Source organism: Rhinoraja longicauda, chromosome 8 (genome assembly GCF_053455715.1).
Source record: "Rhinoraja longicauda isolate Sanriku21f chromosome 8, sRhiLon1.1, whole genome shotgun sequence".
Taxonomy (NCBI): domain Eukaryota; kingdom Metazoa; phylum Chordata; class Chondrichthyes; order Rajiformes; family Arhynchobatidae; genus Rhinoraja; species Rhinoraja longicauda.
In genome coordinates this window covers 73,268,442-73,289,477 of record NC_135960.1, presented here as the reverse complement: position 1 = coordinate 73,289,477, position 21,036 = coordinate 73,268,442, and the positions used below count along the sequence as shown (strand labels likewise).

Here is a 21,036-nt window from a genome sequence, read left to right as displayed (position 1 = left end):
GGGTGTTTGGAACAAGCTGCCAGAGGAGGTAGTTGAGGCTGGGACTATCCAAACATTAAGAAACAGTTAGACAGATACATGGATAAGGCAGGTTTGGAGGGATATGGACCAAACGTGGGCAGGTGGGGCTAGTGTAGCTGGGACATGTTGGCCGGTGTGGGCGAGTTGGGCCGAAGGGCCTGTTTCCACGCTGTATCACTCTATGACTTATTATTGTTTAATTTATGTTTATGAGATTGTAGAGCATGCTTTGTCCTGAATTCGCTAGTTGCTCTATGTTACCTTAAATAGGCAGGATATTACCAAGTTCATGGTAAATAAACAATTTTTTTTCGTTTAATGACAACATTTTATGTATTACAAAGCTTTATCTGATCAAAAGTAAAGTGGCAATTCTGCTGTAATGACTTTTATATATTGGAGCAGGTATTTATTCTGTGTAGTTTTTCTTTTAGATCTTTGAAGTGACAAGCTTTACACGTGTTTTGTTTTGAGATGTTTTCGCAGGATTATCTCTGGATGGATTTAAAGAAAAGGACTTTTTGTTTGATAGGATAGGAAGGTAGAGTTAACTGCATTCAACATTTGGAATTGAATAAAGGCAATATTTTCCATGTGTACTTTTATAGTTAACTGGCCCGAGTGGACCTGTTGGGTCCAAGCCTCTCCTGATTGCCATTCCGCCTCCTTCGGGTCCTGCCTCTTCCGTTCCACTCCCCCGCCCCTCATTGGCCACCACTCCCATCACATGTGATGTGTCCCCCCCCCCCCCTCGTTCCGGTCCCGCCTCTTCCACTCTCCTCACCCCCCCCCCTCAATGGCCACCACTCCCGTCACTTGTGCGGGTCCCACCCCCAGCGGCAAGTGGAAAAGGCATTTATTAAAGTTTAAAAAGTCATTTTTTAAAGTTTAAAGAGTGAATAGCTTTTAAAATATAACATCCATTTGAACTGCATGCCAATGGTAAGTAAGGTGGGCCTAAAATTGTCGCGCTATCATGTACCGTTTTGGCTGTATTTCGGGAACAAATCTATCCACAAACCCACAAATGTATACAAGATGAGAGTTTTAGTAATAAGATAGACAGACAGATAGACATTGATTGATTGATTGATTGATTGATAGATAGATAGATATCTCAATAACTATTGGTATCATAAAGTTAACACTGAAGTAAAACGTGTTTCCTTTTGCACAGAAATGGAGCAACCACGCGTCCGACTTTGGGTAAAATATGAAACCTTTGTGGTTGGTGTCCTGCAGATCCCACCTCCTTCAAAATTCAGCATGCACTACCTTCGAAAGATGGCGACCTACGTTCGGACAAAGGGGGGAAATGGGGGCTATCCCTGCCTTTCCTGGCCCATGTGGAGACATATTGCCTGTGGAAAGTTGCAGCTGGCTGAAAATTTGGCGTGGCTGTATTTTGAAACATTTGACATTCTCCTTGAGAGAACTGTAGAGGAGAGGTTGCAGTGGGCTGAAGAGGTCTCCCACTGCACATCTGAAGAAGAAATCAACAAACTGAAAAACAAGGCACGGATTTTTTGTTTGTTGAGATTTCCTCATGTTTATTTGGTAGTCGAGAAATTATAGTCTTGCATTTTTCATCAAAACATAGAACTTTCCTTGCGCTCCATCACAGAATTTCCTGATCCTAAGTCGTTGTGAAATGCATGAATTGTGCCCTGCTTGTGCATTTCACTATCAGTCTGTTGGAACACCACCTGAAGCTGTACATTTTTTTTAGAATCATTTAATGTTTTTAGAAGTGCACTAAGTTTACAAATGTCAATGCCCTCTAATTTCTACCATCCTGCCAGGTAATTTAATATAGGAGCTATTCTTTGGAAAGTGAACCAAAATGTCACACATGTGACCAGACGTCATCACATAAAGTAATACATTAAAATGTTCTTGTTCGAGATTAATCTTATTCTTTGCTATTTTCCTACCTACAGAACTATAATGCACATCCGCTAAAGATACGAACATTCTAGCTTTTTAAAATTCACAGAATTTGCAAGATAAAACTGAGTTATGAAAAAAATGCTTCCGTGTGAGGTCACACACGTGACCAGTCATATTTGACTTCTGACCTTAAACAAACATTGTCAGCATAGCATATAGAAATTTCACTTGATAAACTTCGACATATATAAGTCATATATATACAGGACAAAACAATATACCTGAAATGCTTTCAGAAGAGATGAATTAGAAGAGATGTATTTTTCATATTTTTGGTCACCCAGGTGACTAAGAATGGCCCATGGATGGTAGCCCTGTAAATATACATTATCATATTGTGAGGACTTTTTTGAAACGCCAACTTTTTTTGCAGTGTATAGTGAAAATGTTGCGAAACCTGTGACGGAGTTTTGACTCCTACTTAAGCAGAGGATAATTCAGATTGAATCCTACTCCTCCAAGTTTGGAAATGTTTGGTATAAATTCTTCTTGACGGGGTATGGAAAAGACTGTCCTAACTGCCTAAAATGCATTACTTTCAAGCTATGGGGGCGGCACAGTGGCGCAGCGGTAGAGTTGCTGCCTTACAGCACTTGCAGTGCCAGAATCTCGGGTTCCATCCCGACTACGGGTGCTGTCTGTTTCGAGTCTGTACGTTCTCCCCGTGACCACGTGGGTTTTCGCCGAGATCTTCTGTTTCCTCCCACACTCCAAAGACGTACATGTTTGTACGTTAATTGGCTTGGTATAAGTGTCCCTAGTGTCCCTAGGATAGAATTAATGTGCGGGGATCGCTGGTCGGTGCGGACTCGATGGGCCGAAGGGCCTGTTTCTGCACTGTATCTCTGAACTAAACTATGGAGGAATCATTATAAAGGCTGCATTTTTATCAGTTTTATATATCATGTATCTTTACATCATGTGATATCTTTTCTTAGTGAAACACTGATCAAGGGAAATAAATTTTGTTCATACTTTTTTTAATGATTGTAAAAATACTTTAGCACCTTTTCCTCTTTTCCTTGCAAATTGTTGCTCATGAAGATATAGTTCACGGATTATTCATTACAAAAGTGTGAAAACTCTTTCTAATCTTGGAATCATTAATTGTTAGGAGAACCAAGTTGTTGCATGCTGTTTTGTGCACGTGAAAAGTTAGGGAATATAATATTTTTAGAAGAAATTAAGAATTTGTCCAATTTTTGTCAAATTGCGTGCTGTGATTTTTGAGATAACAAGAAACGTTGGCACAGCTGGTAGAGCTACTGGCTCTCAGCACCAAAACAACAGGTTCGATCCTGACCATGGGTGCTATCTTTGTGGAGTTTGCATGTTCTCCTTGTGACCACGTGTGTTTCCTCCCACATCCCAAGGATGTGTGGATTTATAGGTTAATTGACCTCTGTAAATTAACTGACCCCCAGTGTGTCAGGAGTGAATGAGAAAATGGGATAACGTAAAAGAAGTGTGAACAGGCGATCGATGGTTGGCGTGGGCTTGGTGGGCCTGATCCAGATCAAAAAATTGAAATGACTAGAAAAAATAGGCAAGTCAGGCAGCATCTGTGGAAGGGAAAAGACAGACAATGTTTCGGGTCATGTTTCTTTTCCAGTCCATTTTCTTCCACAGATGCTGCCTGGCCCACTGAGTTCTCCAGTTTGTTCCGTGCTCCTTTTACAACAATAGCTGTGATACATAGCAGAACATATTTGATTTAGAATGATGTTCTAAATAAATATTGCAGTTAACCAATTTGGAGTAACCTCAACACATTTATGTGTTTTGTAAAAGGCTGTAGGCTTTAAAACATTGTATTCTATATTTGCCCGCAATGTAATGCATCGATTATGCGATTTAAAAAAATACTAATATAAATTGAACTCTTCACACAGTTATCAGTGGACACGCTGCAGTTCCTGCTGTTTCTTTATGTTCAGCAGCTAAACAAAGTTTCTCTTCGTACATCATTGATTGGAGAGGAGTGGCCAAGTCCCAGGTCACGATCGCCTGATCTGGATGTAAAATCTAATTCTCAGAGCAAGGTAGGCTTATGTGTTACCATGAAAATGCCTTTCACTCCTGCCAAAAGAAAGGAAATGCACTAACAATTATTTGTTTAACTTCACTATGTTGGTTGTGAACTTGAACACTGAATTGTGTCTTTTTTTTCTTGATATTGAACAGAAAATCTAACAGGAGGCAAATCTGCATTTTCATTTCCGCATGTCAGTAATAGCAGTGGAGATTAGTGCAGCCCACAGCTAACAATGGCCTATTTCCTTTATCATCGTTACTTCTTTGCATATCTTTCATTCATATCTCTCTACATCACCGTCTATATCTCTCGTTTCCCTTTCCCCTGACTCTCAGTCTGAAGAAGGGTCTCGACCCGAAACGTCACCCGTTCCTTCTCTCCAGAGATGCTGCCTGACCCGCTGAGTTACTCCAGCGTTTTGTGTCTATAGAGAATTCCAAGCCAGATATAAAGGAGAGGGTGCTGCACCAATGCAGGAGAAGTTTGGGCCCAACGGGTCTAGTTAATTATATAATAATAATAATAATAATGCATTACATTTATATAGCGCTTTTCAAACACTCAAAGACGCTTTACAGGGATTACTAGAACATAGAGAAGAAAATAAATAGATAAATAAGTAAACGAACAGAAAAAGGAGACAGAAGGTGAGGTGACGGTCAGTGGTTGAAGGCAGTGCTGAACAGGTGAGACTTCAGTGATGTTTTGAATGTGGTGAGTGAGGAGGAGTCTCTGACGGTTTGGGGTAGTGAGTTCCAGAGGGTGGGAGCAGCGATGGAGAAAGCCCTGTCCCCCCAGGATCTGAGTTTGGTCCGGATGGGGGGGGACAGGAGGTTGGCAGCAGCAGAGCGGAGGGTGCAGGTGGAAGTGTGCCTGTGGAGGAGGTCAGTCAGGTAGGATGGGGCCAGGTTATGGAGGGCTTTGTAGGTCATGAAGAGGATTTTGTACTGGATTCTCTGGGGGATGGGGAGCCAGTGGAGCTTGTAAAGGACGGGGGTGATATGGTCACGGATCGGGGAGTGGGTGAGTAGACGGGCAGCGGAGTTTTGAATGTATTGAAGTTTACTGATGATTTTTGAGGGTGAGCCATAGGCTGTTGCAGTAGTCCAGACGGGAGGTGTTGAAAGCGTGGATGAGGGTTTCTGCAGCTGTGGAGGAGAGGGATGGACGGAGACGGGCGATGTTTTTGAGGTGGAAGAAAGCTGTCTTTGTGATGTGTTTGATGTGTTTGTCGAAGGAGAGGGTTTGATCAAAGATGATTCCAAGATTCCGGATGTGAGGGGAGGTGGATACTGGGAGACCATCAATATTGAGGATGAAGTTTTGGGTGGATTTGGTGAGCGTTTTTGGACCAATGATGATGATGTCAGATTTGTTGCAGTTGAGTTTGAGGAAATTTGATTGAAGCCAAGATTTTATTTCAGTGATGCAGTTTGTCAGTGTAGAGTGTGTGGTGGTGGAGATTGACTTGGTGGAGATGAGGAGCTGGATATCATCGGCGAAGCAGTGGAAGTTGAGACCATGACGGCGGATTAATTGACCAAGGGGGAAGAGGTAGAGGATGAAGAGGAGGGGGCCAAGGACTGAGCCTTGGGGGACACCTTGGGGGATGGGAGCGGTGGGGGATTTACAGTTGTTAATGGAGATGAAATTAAAGTTTTCAAGTGCAGCTTTTTAAAAAAGATTTTATTATCCAGAATGACATGTTCTCCCACAGTATGATTGGCCTGTTTTCCTGCAGTTAATCACTTTTGATCTTTGAAAACCTGTTCCCCTGGTTAGTCACTGTCATACAGTGTGGAAATAGGCCCTTCGGCCCAACTCGTCCGCACCGACCAACATGTCCCAGCTGCACTAGTCCCATCTGCCCGCATTTGGTCCATATCCCTCCAAACCTGTCCTATCCATGTACCTGCCCAACTGTTTCTTAAACGATAGGATAGTCCCAGCCTCAACTACCTCCTCTGGCAGCTTGTTCCATACACCCACCATTCTTTGTGTGAAAAAGTTTACCTCAGATTCCTATTAAATCTTTTCCCCTTCACGTTAAACCTATATCCTCTGGACCTTGACTCCCCTACTCTGGGCAAGAGTCTCTGTACATCTACCCAATCTATTCCTCTCATGATTTTATACACACTCTGAGAATTTTTAGCCATCCAGGCCTTTTACTTGATCCCTTTATATCTGTAGCTAGACCTCTCTCTCTGTTTATTTCCATCAACCCTAAACACACTACTTTCACATAATTTGTGTGAAGCCATCTTGTGTGTCTGAATTAGTTTGTCTGTTTGCCTCCAATATCTTCCTTGTCTGAGGTATTCTGGTACAGTGTATCAATTTAGTACTCAAGGAAAAATTCCTAAGATCAGAGATCACGTCCAACCTTTGTAGCTGTAGAATTTAATTTTTGTTTTATATCTGTTAACCTTCAATTACTGGATTACTGTAAAAATTCAACTCATTGACAGATGTACTATCATGACAGTTATCTGCTCTTTTATTTCTTCCATTAACTTTGGGTCCAAATACATTTTCATTCCAGCCAGTCACACTGACTATATGTGACTCCAGAAGAACATACCGACATAGAAACATAGAAAATAGGTGCAGGAGGAGGCCATTTGGCCCTTCAAACCAGCACCGCCATTCATTGTGATCATGGCTGATCATCCACAATCAGTAACCCGTGCCTGCCTTCTCCCAATATCCCTTGATTCCGCTAGCCCCTAGAGCTCTATCTAACTCTCTTTTACATTCATCCAGTGAATTGGCCTCCACTGCCCTCTGTGGCAGAGAATTCCACAAATTCACAGCTCTCTGGGTGAAAAAGTTTTTCTCACCTCAGTTTTAAATGGCCTCCCCTTTATTCTTAGACTGTGACCCCTGGTTCTGGACTCCCCCAACATTGGGAACATTTTTCCTGCATCAAGCTTGTTTCAGACATATCATATCATATCATATCATATACATACAGCCGGAAACAGGCCTTTTCGGCCCACCAAGTCCGTGCCGCCCAGCGATCCCCGCACATTAACACTATCCTACACCCACTAGGGACAATTTTTACCTTTACCCAGCCAATTAACCTACATACCTGTATCAGTCCTTTTATAATTTTATACGTTTCTATAAGATCCCCTCTTGTCCTTCTAAATTCCAGTAAATACAAGCTCTGTCTTTCCAATCTTTCCTCGTATGACAGTCCCGCCATCCCGGGGATTAACCTTGTGAACCCACGCTGCACTGCCTCAATAGCAAGGATGTCCTTCCTCAAATTTGGAGGCCAAAACTGCACACAATACTCCAGCTGTGGTCTCACCTGTACAACTTCAGAATGACCTCTTTACTCCTATACTCAAATCCCAACCTTATGAAAAGGCCAAGCAAGTCATTGTGTTCTTTCATAACCAGTCTTCATTCTAAAGGGCAGTTAGGAATGGGCAATAAATGCAGGTCTGAAATGCCCACATCACAAAAAAAGAGAACATATCTTGTACATCAGGATGGATTCTGTTGCAATTGTTATTGTAAAGAACCATCACAGATACAATGGACCAAATGACAGCTTCCTGTGCTGTAATTCCTATAGTTCTCATGAGTCATAATAAGCAGCTTCAAAGTGATTCAAATACTCCATTAAAAAACAAAGTCTTACTGTCTTTGTACTACCATGTTATAATGATCTCAATTGCACAGTCCTAACTCCTTATGAAAAACACGCAAAACTTGCTTGTCGTGTAAGCTTTAAAGGATATGAGACCACTGTCTTGTATTTTCCACCCATTATTATCAAACAACACTCGTGATATATTTTATGTCCAAATTAAATGTGTCTTTTAAAAACATCTGATATATCTATCTATACACTTAGATTTGTAATCTACCACCCTTTTTTATAAAGCTGGACTTGCAATTAATTTGGTTTCATTGAAACACATACCCCGGTTAGAGTGGATGTGGAGAGGATGTTTCCACTAGTGGGAGAGCCTGGGACCAGAGGCCATAGTAGAGGCCAATTCACTGGATTAATTTAAAAGAGAGTTAGATAGAACTCTAAGGGCTAGTGGAATCAGGGGATATGGGGAGAAGGCAGGCACGGGTTACTGATTGTGGATGATCAGCCATGATCACAATGAATGGCGGTGCTGGCTCGAAGGGCCAAATGGCCTCCTCCTGCATCTATTTTCTATGTTTCAATGTTAAGCCCCAGAATTAAAGGACATACCTTTAGAAAGGCGATGAGAAGGAACTTCTGTGGTCAGAGGGTGGTGAATCTGGAATTCATTGTCAAGTCAATGGATATTTTCAAGCCAGAGATTGTCAGATTCTTAATTGGAAAACACGTCAGAGGTTCTGGGGCGTAGGCAGGAGAATGGAGTTGAGAGGGAAAGGTAGATCACCCATGATTGAATGATGGAGTAAATCTGATGGGCCTAATGGCCCAATTCTGCTCCTAGAACTTATGAACTTATGTATTTACTTTGCTGCCAATGTACTTCTCCAGATTTTTGACCAGAGGGAGCAGAAGAGGATTTACTGCTTGTGGTAGAATCTGATTAGGGAAGCTATTTTAAAACATCCGTTATTTGCTCTCTCACAAATAATTCGACAGCCATCTATTCATTCCGCTCAAAGGGATGCAACTAATTTTGTCATACAATATCTCATGCGTAGTAGAATGTTTAAATACAATAACATAGTAGCAGTGAAATGTTCATCAGAGGTTTGTTGTTGTTTTTCTACAATGCAGAATATGGATGACCATAACCATCTGGCATTTGTTCTGAGCCACTTGTCAGAGTTGTTGGAGCTTCTGCTTGACCCTGGGCAACTCACCATTTCAGCTCACTCAACCCATGACAGCATGATCTCTGCGGAAGCCGTGAGAGCCCTCAACTTTCTCTTTGAAGGAAGTATCGGTCGGAATGCAGCAATTCATCCTGTGCATGAACTGGCTTTTTGGCAGCCAATTCTGGCCACAACTGGCTACTCCAAGCTCTCCAAGATGTTCCATTTCCATAAACTGGAAGCCTGGTTGAGAAGTGTGCTCGGACCCAATCCATTTGGTACTGCAGTCTGTTTCCAAAAGGGAAAGAAGCTCGTGTGGGCACAGCAAGGTAATTCTGTCTGCAGAAGGGTCTCGACCCAAAACGTCACCCATTCCTTCTATCCAGAGATGCTGCCTGTCCCGCTGAGTTACTCCTGCATTTTTGTCTATCTTTGGTAAATCAACAGGACTTGATCATGAAAATAAGAATGTTACACTTATTGCAATCTAATTTTGTATTTTGAATCAAAATCGAATGATAGTCGGTATGTGACAAGATGCTCTATTTAAATTTTTTTTTAAAGAATGTATGGGATTGTTGGGAGCTGAAGAGGGAACTATATGTTCCGACTTTTGAAACATGGATGATTCTTTGAGTATTTCCACTACCCCACAATAATGTGATGTGTTTGGTAATTATAACAGAAGTTTTAGTTTAGTTTCGTTTAGAGATACAGCACGGAAACAGGCCCATTCGGCCCACCGGGCCCACGCCGCCCAGCGATCCCCGCACATTAACACTATCCTATACCCACTAGGGACAATTTTTACATTTACCAAGCCAATTAACCGACCAACCTGTACGATGATCTCGGAGAAAACCCACGCAGGTCACGGGGAGAACGTACAAACTCCGTACAGACAGCACCCGTAGCCGGGATGGAACCCGGGTCTCCGGCGCTGCATTCGCTGGAAGGCAGCAACTCTACCGCTGCGCCACCGTGCTGCCCAGACTTAATCTGCACATTCCTGAAAATCCTTCAGTGGAATGTGAAAGTTGCCAGTGATAATTTACCTCTTTCTGCTATCTCAAAGTCCCGTCCTATCTCGCAACACAACGCACTTTCTTATTTGGAATGAGGAGGCTGGATCCTGTTCTGAACGTTTGCTGCTAACGATATCTGGTTGTGGGAAAATATGTGGGAAGAGCTCCACCACGACAGAGATTTACAAGGATGTTGCCAGGACTAGTGGGTCTGAGCTATAGGGAGAGGTTAAATAGGCTGGGTCGCTATTCCTTGGAGTGCAGGAGGATGAGGGGTGATCTTCTAGAGGTGTATAAAATCATGAGAGGAATAGATCGGGTAGCTGCACAGTCTCTTGCCCAGAGTAGGGGAATCGAGGACCAGAGGACAGGTTTAAGTTGAAGGGGAAAAGATTTAATAGGAATCTGAGGGGTAACTTTTTCATACAAAGGGTGGTGGGTGTATGGAACAAGCTGCCAGAGGAGGTAGTTGAGGCTGGGACTATCCCAACGTTTAAGAAACAGTTAGACAGATTCATGGATAGGACAGGTTTGGAGGGATATGAACCAAACGCAGGCAGGTGGGACTAGTGTAGCTGGGACATGTTGGCTGGTGTGGGCAAGTTGGGCCGAAGGGCCTGTTTCCACACAGTATCAGTCAATGGCGTATCAGCTCTTTCCTCGTGCATGCTGTTCAGCCTCTGAGCAGTCGGAGAATACTGGAACAATATGTTACTTGAATGATAATTAGTGTCAATGATTCATAGACTGCTGCATTAAAAAAATCAACATTTCCAACTTTTAAATCGAATATCCATACTCCATAGACAGGAAACGAGAATGATCAGGGTGCTCTTAAAATGCACATGAAGGCTGATGTTTGTCAATTTTCTATGAGGTTTATGATATACATTCCTAGTGTTAGGCCTAATCTAGCCTTTATAATACATTTTCAGGGTGGAAACTCAATTTTTACTATCAGGAACTATTATTAGAGTTCATGGTGTGCATTTTGTAGAATAAACATTTGTCAGATAAACACGTTTCAGAACAACAATTTTAAAAGCAATTACTTTTGACTTTAGCTCATAACTACCTTGCTGTTATGCTGAGACACAAAATGCTGGAGTAGACATAATGTGTAGGAAGGAACTGCAGATGCTGGTTTAAACCGAAGATAGACACAAAATGCTGGAGTAACTCAGCGGGACAGGCAGCATCTCTGGAGAGAAGGAATGGGTGATGTTTTTGAGTCTGAAGAAGAGTCTTAACCCGAAACATCGCCCATTCCTTCTCTCCAGAGATGCTGCCTGACCCGCTGAGTTGCTCCAGCATTTTGTGTCTATCTTCGATTGAAACCAGCATCTGCAGTTCCTTCCTCCACACTTGCTGTCTTGCTGGTTTGATGTGCTTTCACTTGTATGAAAATGATGGAGACAGCAGCAAGGTTACTGTACGGTTCCTTTTCTGAAAACTGTCTGTTTAGAAATGGCCGTGACAGGAGAGCAAGCAAACGCAGGAAGGCCTCACTCACTCGATGAGTCAGCAAGTTATTTACGAGGATGTTGTCAGGACTAGAGGGTGTGAGCTATAGGAAGAGGTTGAGTAGGCTGGGTCTCTATTCCATGGAGAGCAGGAGGAAGAGGGGTGATCTTATAGAGGTGTACAAAATCATGAGAGGAATAGATCGGGTAGATGCACAGAGTCTTTTACCCAGAGTAGGGGAATCGAGGACCAGAGGACATAGGTTCAAGGTGAAGGGGAAAAGATTTAATAGGAATCTGAGGGGTAACGTTTTCACACAGAGGGTGGTGGGTGTATGGAACAAGCTTCCAGAGGAGGTAGTTGAGGCTGGGACTATCCCATCTCTTAAGAAACAGTTGGACAGGTACATGGATAGGACAGGTTTGGAAAGATATGGACCAAGCGCAGGCAAGTGGGACTAGTGTAGCTTCGGACATTGTTGGCCGGTGTGGGCGAGTTGGGCCGAAGGGCCTGTCCACACTCTATGACTCTATAAGTGAACATGCCTGCTCAGCTTGAAGATAGACACAAAATGCTGGAGTGTCTAGTATCTTGATCTAGTATGTAATAGGGGAGGGTGTCGTGGAGAGAGGGCACGCATAATGCTCTGTTCCCAACTGGTAGAAGATGCCTGGAGCCCACTGCAACGGGCAAATCCATCCCGCCAGTCCCTCAAACGCTTGCTCACATGTACCAGCTGTTCATCGCTCGGGTATTTGAAATCTAGGAGAATCTTAGTTTAGAGATACAGCGCGGAAACAGGCCCTTCGGCCCACCAGGTTCACGCTGACCAGCGATCCCCGCACATTAACACTATCCTACACCCACTAGGGACAATTTTTACATTTACCAAGCCAATTAACCTACAAACCTGTACGTCTTTGGAGTGTGGGAGGAAACCGAAGATCGCGGAGCAAACCCAAGCAGGTCACGGGGAGAACGTACAAACTCCGTACAGACAGCACCCGTAGTCGGGATGGAACCCGGGTCTCCGGCGCTGCATTCGCTGTAAGGCAGCAACTCTACCGCTGCACCAGTGCAATTTATTATTAAATCTGTACAATTTATTTTTAATTTGAATGAGGATAAAGCTTCCTAAGTGATCATTGGACCATTTTTTAATTAAATAAGATCATACAAGTGGGAAATTTCCAAATTTAATCTACGAATTACGTAGATCAAATCTACAAATTACTTTATTGCAGGCAATGAATTGAATGAAACCTCCTGGTTATATCTTCCAGTGTGTAATATAACACCATAATGATATAATGGTGGGCAGTAGCAACTGTATTCTGTTCCAAAAACATAATCTGCTGGAGGAACTCAGCTGGCCAGCTAGCACTGGTGCAGGGAAATGGACAGACATCTTTATTCTGTTGTTCTGTTGCTCATCAAATGAAGAGTTTATTGCAGTCATATTTGTGAAACACATTTACATAGGTATTCAATTTATTATTGATTTAATTGACAGCTATTTACCGGTCAGATTTATGTCTTAAATAGACCAAGTGGACCCGTTGGGCCCAAACCTCTCCTGCATTGGTGCAGCACCCTCTCCTCCCCGCCTCCCCCCCCCCCCCCCCACTCGATCCCCCTGAACCCCCCGTTATCCCCCCTCCTCCCCCCCCCCCACTCACTCACTCCATCCCCCCTTAACCCCCCTCCTCCTCTCAACCACTCACCCACTCCATCCCTCCTCAATCCCCCTTATCCCCCCTCACCATCCCCCTTCAACCCACCAAACCTCTCCTGCATTGGTCCAGCACCCTCCCCTCCCCCACTTCCCCTTCTCTCCTCCCACTCCATCCCCCTCAACACCCCTTATCTCCCCTTCCTCTTCACCCACTCCATCCACCCTCAACCCTTATCTCCCCCCACTCACCCACTCCATCCCTTCTCAACCCCCCCTCCCTTCCCCCCCCCCCCCCACCCACTCTATATGTTACTGAGCTACGTTCTCTCTTTCTAAGTTGAAGGTACGACAAAGCGGGCAAAGATTGCATGCAATACTTACACAGCACCTAAAGGCCACAAGGTGGTGATAATGACACAAGTATACAAGCAAACCCTGGCCAAGAGCTCAGAGCAGCTAGTTGGAGCCCATGTTAAAATACATCGCTGCAATGACTGCTTCATATATCTCTTATCTCCTTTAAGGTGAGATTAGCATTTATGAAGTAAAAAGTTTAAAGAACTGACATTTTTTAGCTTTAAAAGGCTGATTCAAAGTCTAAATGTTGTTTTTATAAAAGCAAATACTTGAATGAGATAACTAGTCTTCAGCCAAACCTATCGCTGCTTCAATGTAGGGAGCTTTGCACTTCATGTTGTTGGAAAATTTGTGCATCAATATTAAGAAGAACCCCTGTGCACTCGATAAAAACATACAATGTATTCTGAATGTGCAGCCTTGCACAAAAAATTGATACACAAACATAAGGTTGCCAACTGTCCAGTATTAGCCGGGTCTTCCCGTATATTGGGCTAAATTGGCTTGTCCCGTTCGGGCCCGCCCTTGTCCTGTGTTAGGTGCTGTAGGCCCGGACAGTGTAGGCCCGGTGGCCTGGGCGCCGCCTAACGGAGGTTGCGTGGCAACCCGCCTCCTGACCCGGGCGGCCGCCAATGGTGGTGCGGGAGCACGTGGCCGCTGGCTGGGTGAGGTCACATGGGGGCGGGGCAGTGACGTCACCTTTTGTCCCTTATTTGGGAGTGAGAAAGTTGGCAACCTTACACTAACATGTTGCATCATGATGTAGTAAAATTTAGTTCGAGCCAGTTTAAAAAAAAAACTTTTGTCCAAATAGTGAGTTACTGCTGATTAGTGGTGGCAGCACACAGCAAAGTCTGTACATTTCCCCACTGGCACACAAAGTATGCTTGGACTATTTCCAAGATGGCAGCACTGGTTCTGAACTTGGAGCAAGTTGCTTGCTCGGTCCCAAGCTACAAAACAGTGCTTTGCAGAAGAGGATTCTGTTCTTTAGTACAGTACAAGATGCTCCCCGCCTTATGATGCTTCGACTTGTGATATTTCGACTCTACGATGGTGCAAACGGCAGCGAACTGTAGCGAGCCGCCACTCACTTCCGGCCACGTGATCACGTGTATTAAATGCATTTTGACGTACTATATATTCGGTTTACTATGGGTTTCTCATCGTATGTTGAGGAGTGCCTGTATAGTCAACAGAAAATGTAGATTGGAATAAGGTGCATAGTTGTGAAGATTTGTTTGTAGTCCTCTATATTTCATATGTATATATCGGTTTCTCGTTGCAGGTCTGTCAGTGTTGAGAAGTGCAGAAACACCACTTTAGTGTTTGGCCCAGTCCAAACAACTGTGCACATCCACGGCTGTGATGATGTCAAAGTGATCGCCATCTGCCGCAGGCTTTCAGTCTCCTCGTCATCTTCCTGTACTTTCCACTGTCTCGCAACTACGCGCCCTCTGATAATGTCTGGGAACTCGAGCTTAACGTTTGCCCCATACCATACTTATTATCCATTGTTGGAGGACCACATGGCTAGAACAGGCATTGCTACAATTCCCAATTACTGGAATAAGCCAGTGTGTTTTGGTGTGGACAACAATGAAGTGCCTGTTTATCAGCTGCTGTCTCCAAAGGACTTTTATGTGTTTGTAACTCCGTTTGAAATGGAGGGGGACACAGTGGAGATCCCTGGAGGACTACCACTGCCATATGAAAAAGTTATAAAACATCGGGAGCAGAAAATCCAGAATTGGCAGAAGATTGTTAAGGAAGCAGGACTCAGCAAGTTAGTACTTATATACTGAAAATATATTTGTAGGAAAAAAACTGCAGATGCTGGTTTAAATCGAAGGTAGACACAAAATGCCAGAGTAACTCAGTGGGACAGGCAGCATCTCGGGAGAGAAGGAATGCGTGACGTTTCGGGTCAAGATGTTTCTGGTCGAGGGTCTGAAGAAGGATCTCGACCTGTAAACGTCACCCATTCCTTCTTTCCCAAGATGCTGCCTGACCCGTTGAGTTACTCCAGCATTTTGTGTCTACTGAAAATATATTATTAGTTTCAGAATGAGATAAAGAATCTCTTCCATTCCTTTTGAAAGCATTGATTTTCTGAAAACTGTATTATGCATTAACAGTATTGCTCCAATAAGTTGCCTAGGGTCCATTTTCTAAAATCTAGATAACGCTAAGAACTGTGTTTGCAGAAGCATCAAAAATAGCCAGCATCGTGTCACACAGCATTTAACACATCTGTCCCGAGAATAGAATTCGACAATCCTGATTTATATTTGTGAATCTCTTTGTAACATTAATGCCAAAGTCCATTAACTAATCAATTAAGCTGATCCTGAACTGGAATCGATATCAATGAAGCTCCATAATTTCAGGCTCTCTTTCTGTTATAGATACTTCACTCTATGGTGGCGTGTACAGTAGACATAAATTACTGAGCTTAAGATAGACACAAAATGCTGGAGTAACTCAGCGGGTCAGACAGCATCTCAGGAGAGAAGGAATGGGTGACGTTTCTAGTCGAGACCCTTCTTCAGACTGAGAGTCAGGAGAAAGGGAAACGAGAAATATAGGCACTGATGTAGAGAGATATAGAACAAATGAATGAAAGATATGCAGAAAAGTAATGATGATTAAGAAAACGGGCCATTATTAGCTGTGGCCTAGGTGAGAACGAGTTACAGACAACGAGACTCAACAAGACGACTTTGAAGCTGGTACGACCTGTGTGGGGGAGGGATGGAGAGAGAGGGGGTGCAGGGGTTACTTAAAGTTAGTGAAATCAATATTTATACCGGAGATAGACACAAAAAAGGGAAATGAAGATATAGGCGATGATGTAGAGAGATAAAGAACAATGAATGAAAGATATGTAAAAAAGTAACGACGATAAAGGAAACTGGCCATTGTTGGGTGAAAATGAGAAGCTGGTGCGACTTGGGTGGGGGAGGGATAGAGAGAGAGAGGGAATGCCGGGGCTGCCTGAAGTGAGAGAAATCAATATTCATACCAAAATTGGTCCATTAGAGAGTCAGAGTGGACAGCTATGTGCTGAGCCGGAAGAAATGGGGGAGATATTAAACAATTTCTTTTCTTCGGTATTTACCGAGGAGAAGGATATTGAATTATGTGAGGTAAGCGAAACAAGTAGAGTAGTGATGGAAATTAGGAGGATTAAAGAAGAGGAGGTACGGACACTTTTGAAGAATATAAAAGTGGATAAGTCTCCAGGTCCTGATAGGATATTCCCTAGGACATTGAGGGAAGTTAGTGCAGAAATAGCAGGGGCTATGACGGAAATATTTCAAACGTCATTAGAAACAGGGATGGTGCCGGAAGATTGGCGCATTGCGCATGTTGTGCCTTTGTTTAAAAAAGGTTCTAAACGTAAACCTAGCAATTATAGACCTATTAGTTTGACGTCTGTGGTGGGAAAATTAATGGAAAAGATACTTAGGGACAATATATATAATTATTTGGATAATCAAGGCCTGATTAGAAACAGTCAACATGGATTTGTGCCTGGAAGGTCATGTTTGACTAATCTTCTTGAATTTTTTGAAGAGGTTACCAGGGAAATTGATAAGGGCAAGGCTGTGGATGTTGTCTATATGGACTTCAGTAAGGCATTTGACATGGTTCCACATGGAAGGTTGATTAAGAAGGTTAAATCGTTGGGTATTAATAGTGAGGTTGCAAGATGGATTCAACAATGGCTGAATGGGAGATACCAGAGGGTAATAGTTGACAATTGTATGTCAGGTTGGAGGCCAGTGTCTAGTGGAGTGCCCCAAGGATCTGTGTTGGGTCCACTGTTGTTTGTCATTTACATTAATGATCTGGATGATGGTGTGGCAAATTGGATTAGTAAATATGCAGATGATACTAAGATAGGTGGAGTAGTTGATAGTGAGGTAGATTTTCAAAGTCTACAGAGAGACTTGGGCCTTTTGGAAGGGTGGGCTGAAAGATGGCAGATGGAGTTTAATGCTGATAAGTGTGAGGTGCTGCATTTTGGTAGGACAAATCAAAATAGGACGTACAGGGTAAATGGTAGGGAATTGAGGAATGCAGTGGAACAGAGGGATCTGGGAATAACTGTGCATTGTTCCCTGAAGGTGGAATCTCATGTGGATAGGGTGGTGAAGAAGGCATTTGGTATGCTTGCCTTTATAAATCAGAGCATCGAGTATAGAAGTTGGGATGTAATGTTGAAATTGTACAGGGCATTGGTGAGGCCGAATCTGGAGTATGGTGTGCAGTTCTGGTCGCCAAATTATAGGAAGGATGTCGACAAAATGGAGAGGGTACAGAGGAGATTTACTAGAATGTTGCCTGGGTTTCAGCACTTAGGCTACAGAGAGAGGTTGAATAGGTTGGGTCTTTATTCTTTGGAGCGTAGAAGGTTGAGGGGGGACTTGATAGAGGTTTTTAAAATTTTGAGAGGGACGGACAGAGTTGACGTGGGTAGGCTTTTCCCTTTGAGAGTGGGGAAGATTCCAACAAGGGGACATAGCTTCAGAATTGAGGGACAAAGGTTTAGGGGTAACATGAGGGGGAACTTCTTTACTCAGAGGGTTGTGGCTGTATGGAATGGGCTTCCGGTGGAAGTGGTGGAGGCTGGCTCGATTTTATTATTTAAGAGTAAATTGGATAGGTATATGGATAGGAGGGGATTGGAGGGTTATGGTCTGAGTGCAGGTAGATGAGACTAGGTCAGGGAGAATGGTCGGCGTGGACAGGTAGGGCCGGACAGGCCTGTTTCCATGCTGTAGTTGTTATATGTTATATGTTATATACCACTGGGCTGTAAGCTGCCCAAGCGAAATATGAGATGCTGTTCCTCCAATTTTGCGTTTAGCCTCACTCTGACAATGGAGACCAAGGACAGAAAGGTCAGTGTGGGAATGGGAAGGAGAATTAAAGTGTCCAGCAACCGGGAGATCAGGTTGGTTCAGGTGGGCTGAGCAAAGGTTTCGCTAAACAATCGGCCAGTCTGCGTTTGGTCTCGCCGATGTAGAAGAGTCTACATCTGGAACAACGGATGTTGTTCACTGGAACAGTGGAATATTCATACCACTGGGTTTTAAGCTGCCCAAGCGAAATATGAGATGCTATTAGCTTCATGCCGAATGTTATTCTCAGGTAATTTCTATGGTTTGTGTTAAATTATCTGAAATCTAGTGGTGATTTCAAGGAAAAGACACAAAGGTGCACCATTCCTTGATCTCTAAACGATTTAGATTTTGAGTGGTGGTATCAGAGCATTGATTCCTATTGCACTGTATTATAGTGACAGTAGATACTGTGTACTGTTGAGACCAGTCTGCAGGAGGGTCTCGACCCAAAACATCACCTATCCACGTTCTCCAGAGATGCTGCCTGACCTGCTGAGTTGCTTCATGTTTAAACCGAAGATACACACAAAAAGCTGGAGTAACTCAGCGGGTTAGACAGCATCTCTGGAGAAAAGGAAGAGGTAACGATTTGGTCGAGACCCTTCTTTAGACCTTCAGCCTGAAGAAGGGTCTCGACCCCAAAACGTCACCGATTCCTTTTCTCTAGAGATGCTGTCTAACCCGCTGAGTTACTCCAGCTTTTTGCGTATTTCTTCGCTAAGAAAAAGTACAGAATATAGCTGTATATACTCTTGAATTCAATCAAGTGTGGCTCATTTGCGGAACATTTTTTATTAAGATTTCCCTGGTTGAAAATTCAGCACTTTATCACGTCTTATATTTTCTCTTATTTTCCAGGGAGCAGCGCAGGTTGTTTCAGAACCTGGTGGAGCAGGAGTTTTGTGAATGGTTAGATCAGACAGGACATCGTCAGCAGCTGGATAGTCTTATTCCAGCACCTTCCGCAAAGCAGATGGCGTCTTGATTATCCCTGGGATGTCGGCTATTACTGAATTAAATCTGCTGTGTTACTCTTGTTCTAAATTACATTGTATGTGTTGTGTCTTGGAAATGTATAATTCAGGTATAGTTGGGTTCTGATGCGTGTTCGTGATAATTGGTTAACTATCAAGGAAAATTAAGCGCACATTTCAGAAACTAGTGCTGTTAACTGTATTTTGAACGGATTAGATTAAACTTGTAATAATTTTGTTTTTCAATGATGGTATTTAAGATTATTTTTTTGTTGTTTTCAGCATCATAATTTTTGTCGTCATTTATTTGATGTTTTCAACGACATTTGTTTTTAGTGTCATCGTTAATATGATGGCACTATTTCCGAAAGCTTTATTTTTTTATTAATGCTTAGGACTAATTGAAATTCACTTTACATTTGAGGAGCTTTGAAAAACATTCCTCTGGCTGTGGACACAGCTTTGAATATAAGGGAGAAAAACATTTATTTAACATGACAACTTGAGTATTTGTAGGTAGACACAAAATGCTGGGGTAACTCAGTGGGTCAGGCAGCATCTCAGGAGAGAAGGGATGGGTGACGTTTCGGGTCGAGACCCTTCTTCAGACTGATGTCAAGGGAGGGGGCGGGTCAAAGATAGGATGTAGTCGGAGACAGGAAGACTGGGAGAACTGGGAAGGGGAGGGGAAAGAGAGGGACAGAGGAACTATCTGAAGTTAGAGAAGTACTGCTGGTGTGTAAATTAGAAGTCAACGTTCATACCGAGTTCATATTCAATGTTCAGCCTTGAGTATTTGTGTTAGTCGTCTTGAAATATACATTTCAACTTCTTCCCTCATCCATGGTCAGTTTTGGTATTGAAGTCTTGATGGGTTGCCTGACATGGTCTACTTTGAGAGAAATTTTGAAGGCCTTTACTGTGTTTCCTTCAAAACTCTAAGGTAAAATGATGAAGTTAATTCAGCAATATCATTTCTGTCGGGTTGATTTTCGTATTTAAACTAAAATAATTTCCCTCGTAATGAGTTTTCACTGTAGCCCTACTTCTGGCTGTGATGTGCATGGACCTTTGACTCCTCAACAAACTATTCTGTGAACAGGAGATTTAAAAAAAGATTTAGAGATACAGCGCGGAAACAGGCCCTTCGGCCCACCAGGTCCACGCCGCCCAGCGATCCCCGCACATTAACACTATCATACACACACTAGGGACAATTTTTACATTTGCCCAGCCAATTAACCTACAGACCTGTACGTCTTTGGAGTGTGGGAGGAAACCGAAGATCTCGGAGAAATCCCACGCAGGTCACGGGGAGAACGTACAAACCTGAAACATCACCCATTCCTTCTCTCCAGAGACGTCGCCTGTCCCGCTGAGTTACTCCAGCATTTTGTGATCGTCCATCTTGAGAGTCAGGCATCTTCTGCCGGTGGGAATGGGGCTGGTCCCAAGTTTCCCACGCCCGCTTGCTCTCCTGGCTGTCACTGCTGTCTCCGTCATGCCCTCCCCGGGCGACACGGTGGCGCAGCGGTAGAGTTGCCGCCTTACAGCAAATGCAGCGCCGGAGACCCGGGTTCCATCCCAACTACGGGTGCTGTCTGTACGGAGTTTGCACGTTCTCCCCGTGACCTGCGTGGGTTTTCTCCGAGATCTTCGGTTTCCTCCCACACTCCAAAGGCATACAGGTTTGTAGGTTAATTGGTTTGGTAAATGTAAAAATTGTCCCCAGTGTGTGTGTAGGATAGTGTTAATGTGCGGGGACCACTGGTCGGCGCGGACCCGGTGGGCCGAAAGGGCCTGTTTCTGCGCTGAATCTCTAAACTAAACT

General features: G+C 43.5%; 1 protein-coding gene across 3 annotated transcripts in view; it reads left to right on the top strand.

Annotated features, from left to right (window-relative positions):
* tbccd1 (TBCC domain containing 1) overlaps positions 1-20,323 on the top strand; it is a 23,866-nt gene extending 3,543 nt beyond the window's left edge. The window contains exons 2-8 of one of the 3 annotated variants that reach the window (XM_078404604.1): positions 508-562; positions 1,199-1,536; positions 3,864-4,013; positions 8,760-9,126; positions 13,299-13,485; positions 14,607-15,104; positions 19,090-20,323. In XM_078404604.1, the coding sequence (XP_078260730.1) occupies positions 1,201-1,536; positions 3,864-4,013; positions 8,760-9,126; positions 13,299-13,485; positions 14,607-15,104; positions 19,090-19,216 (1,665 nt within the window). In that variant the 5' untranslated portion in view covers positions 508-562; positions 1,199-1,200 and the 3' untranslated portion in view covers positions 19,217-20,323. The remainder of the gene's footprint in view (positions 1-507; positions 563-1,198; positions 1,537-3,863; positions 4,014-8,759; positions 9,127-13,298; positions 13,486-14,606; positions 15,105-19,089) is intronic. The other 2 variants (XM_078404605.1, XM_078404603.1) reach the window with 2 other exon arrangements.
* Positions 20,324-21,036: the final 713 nt, after the last annotated feature.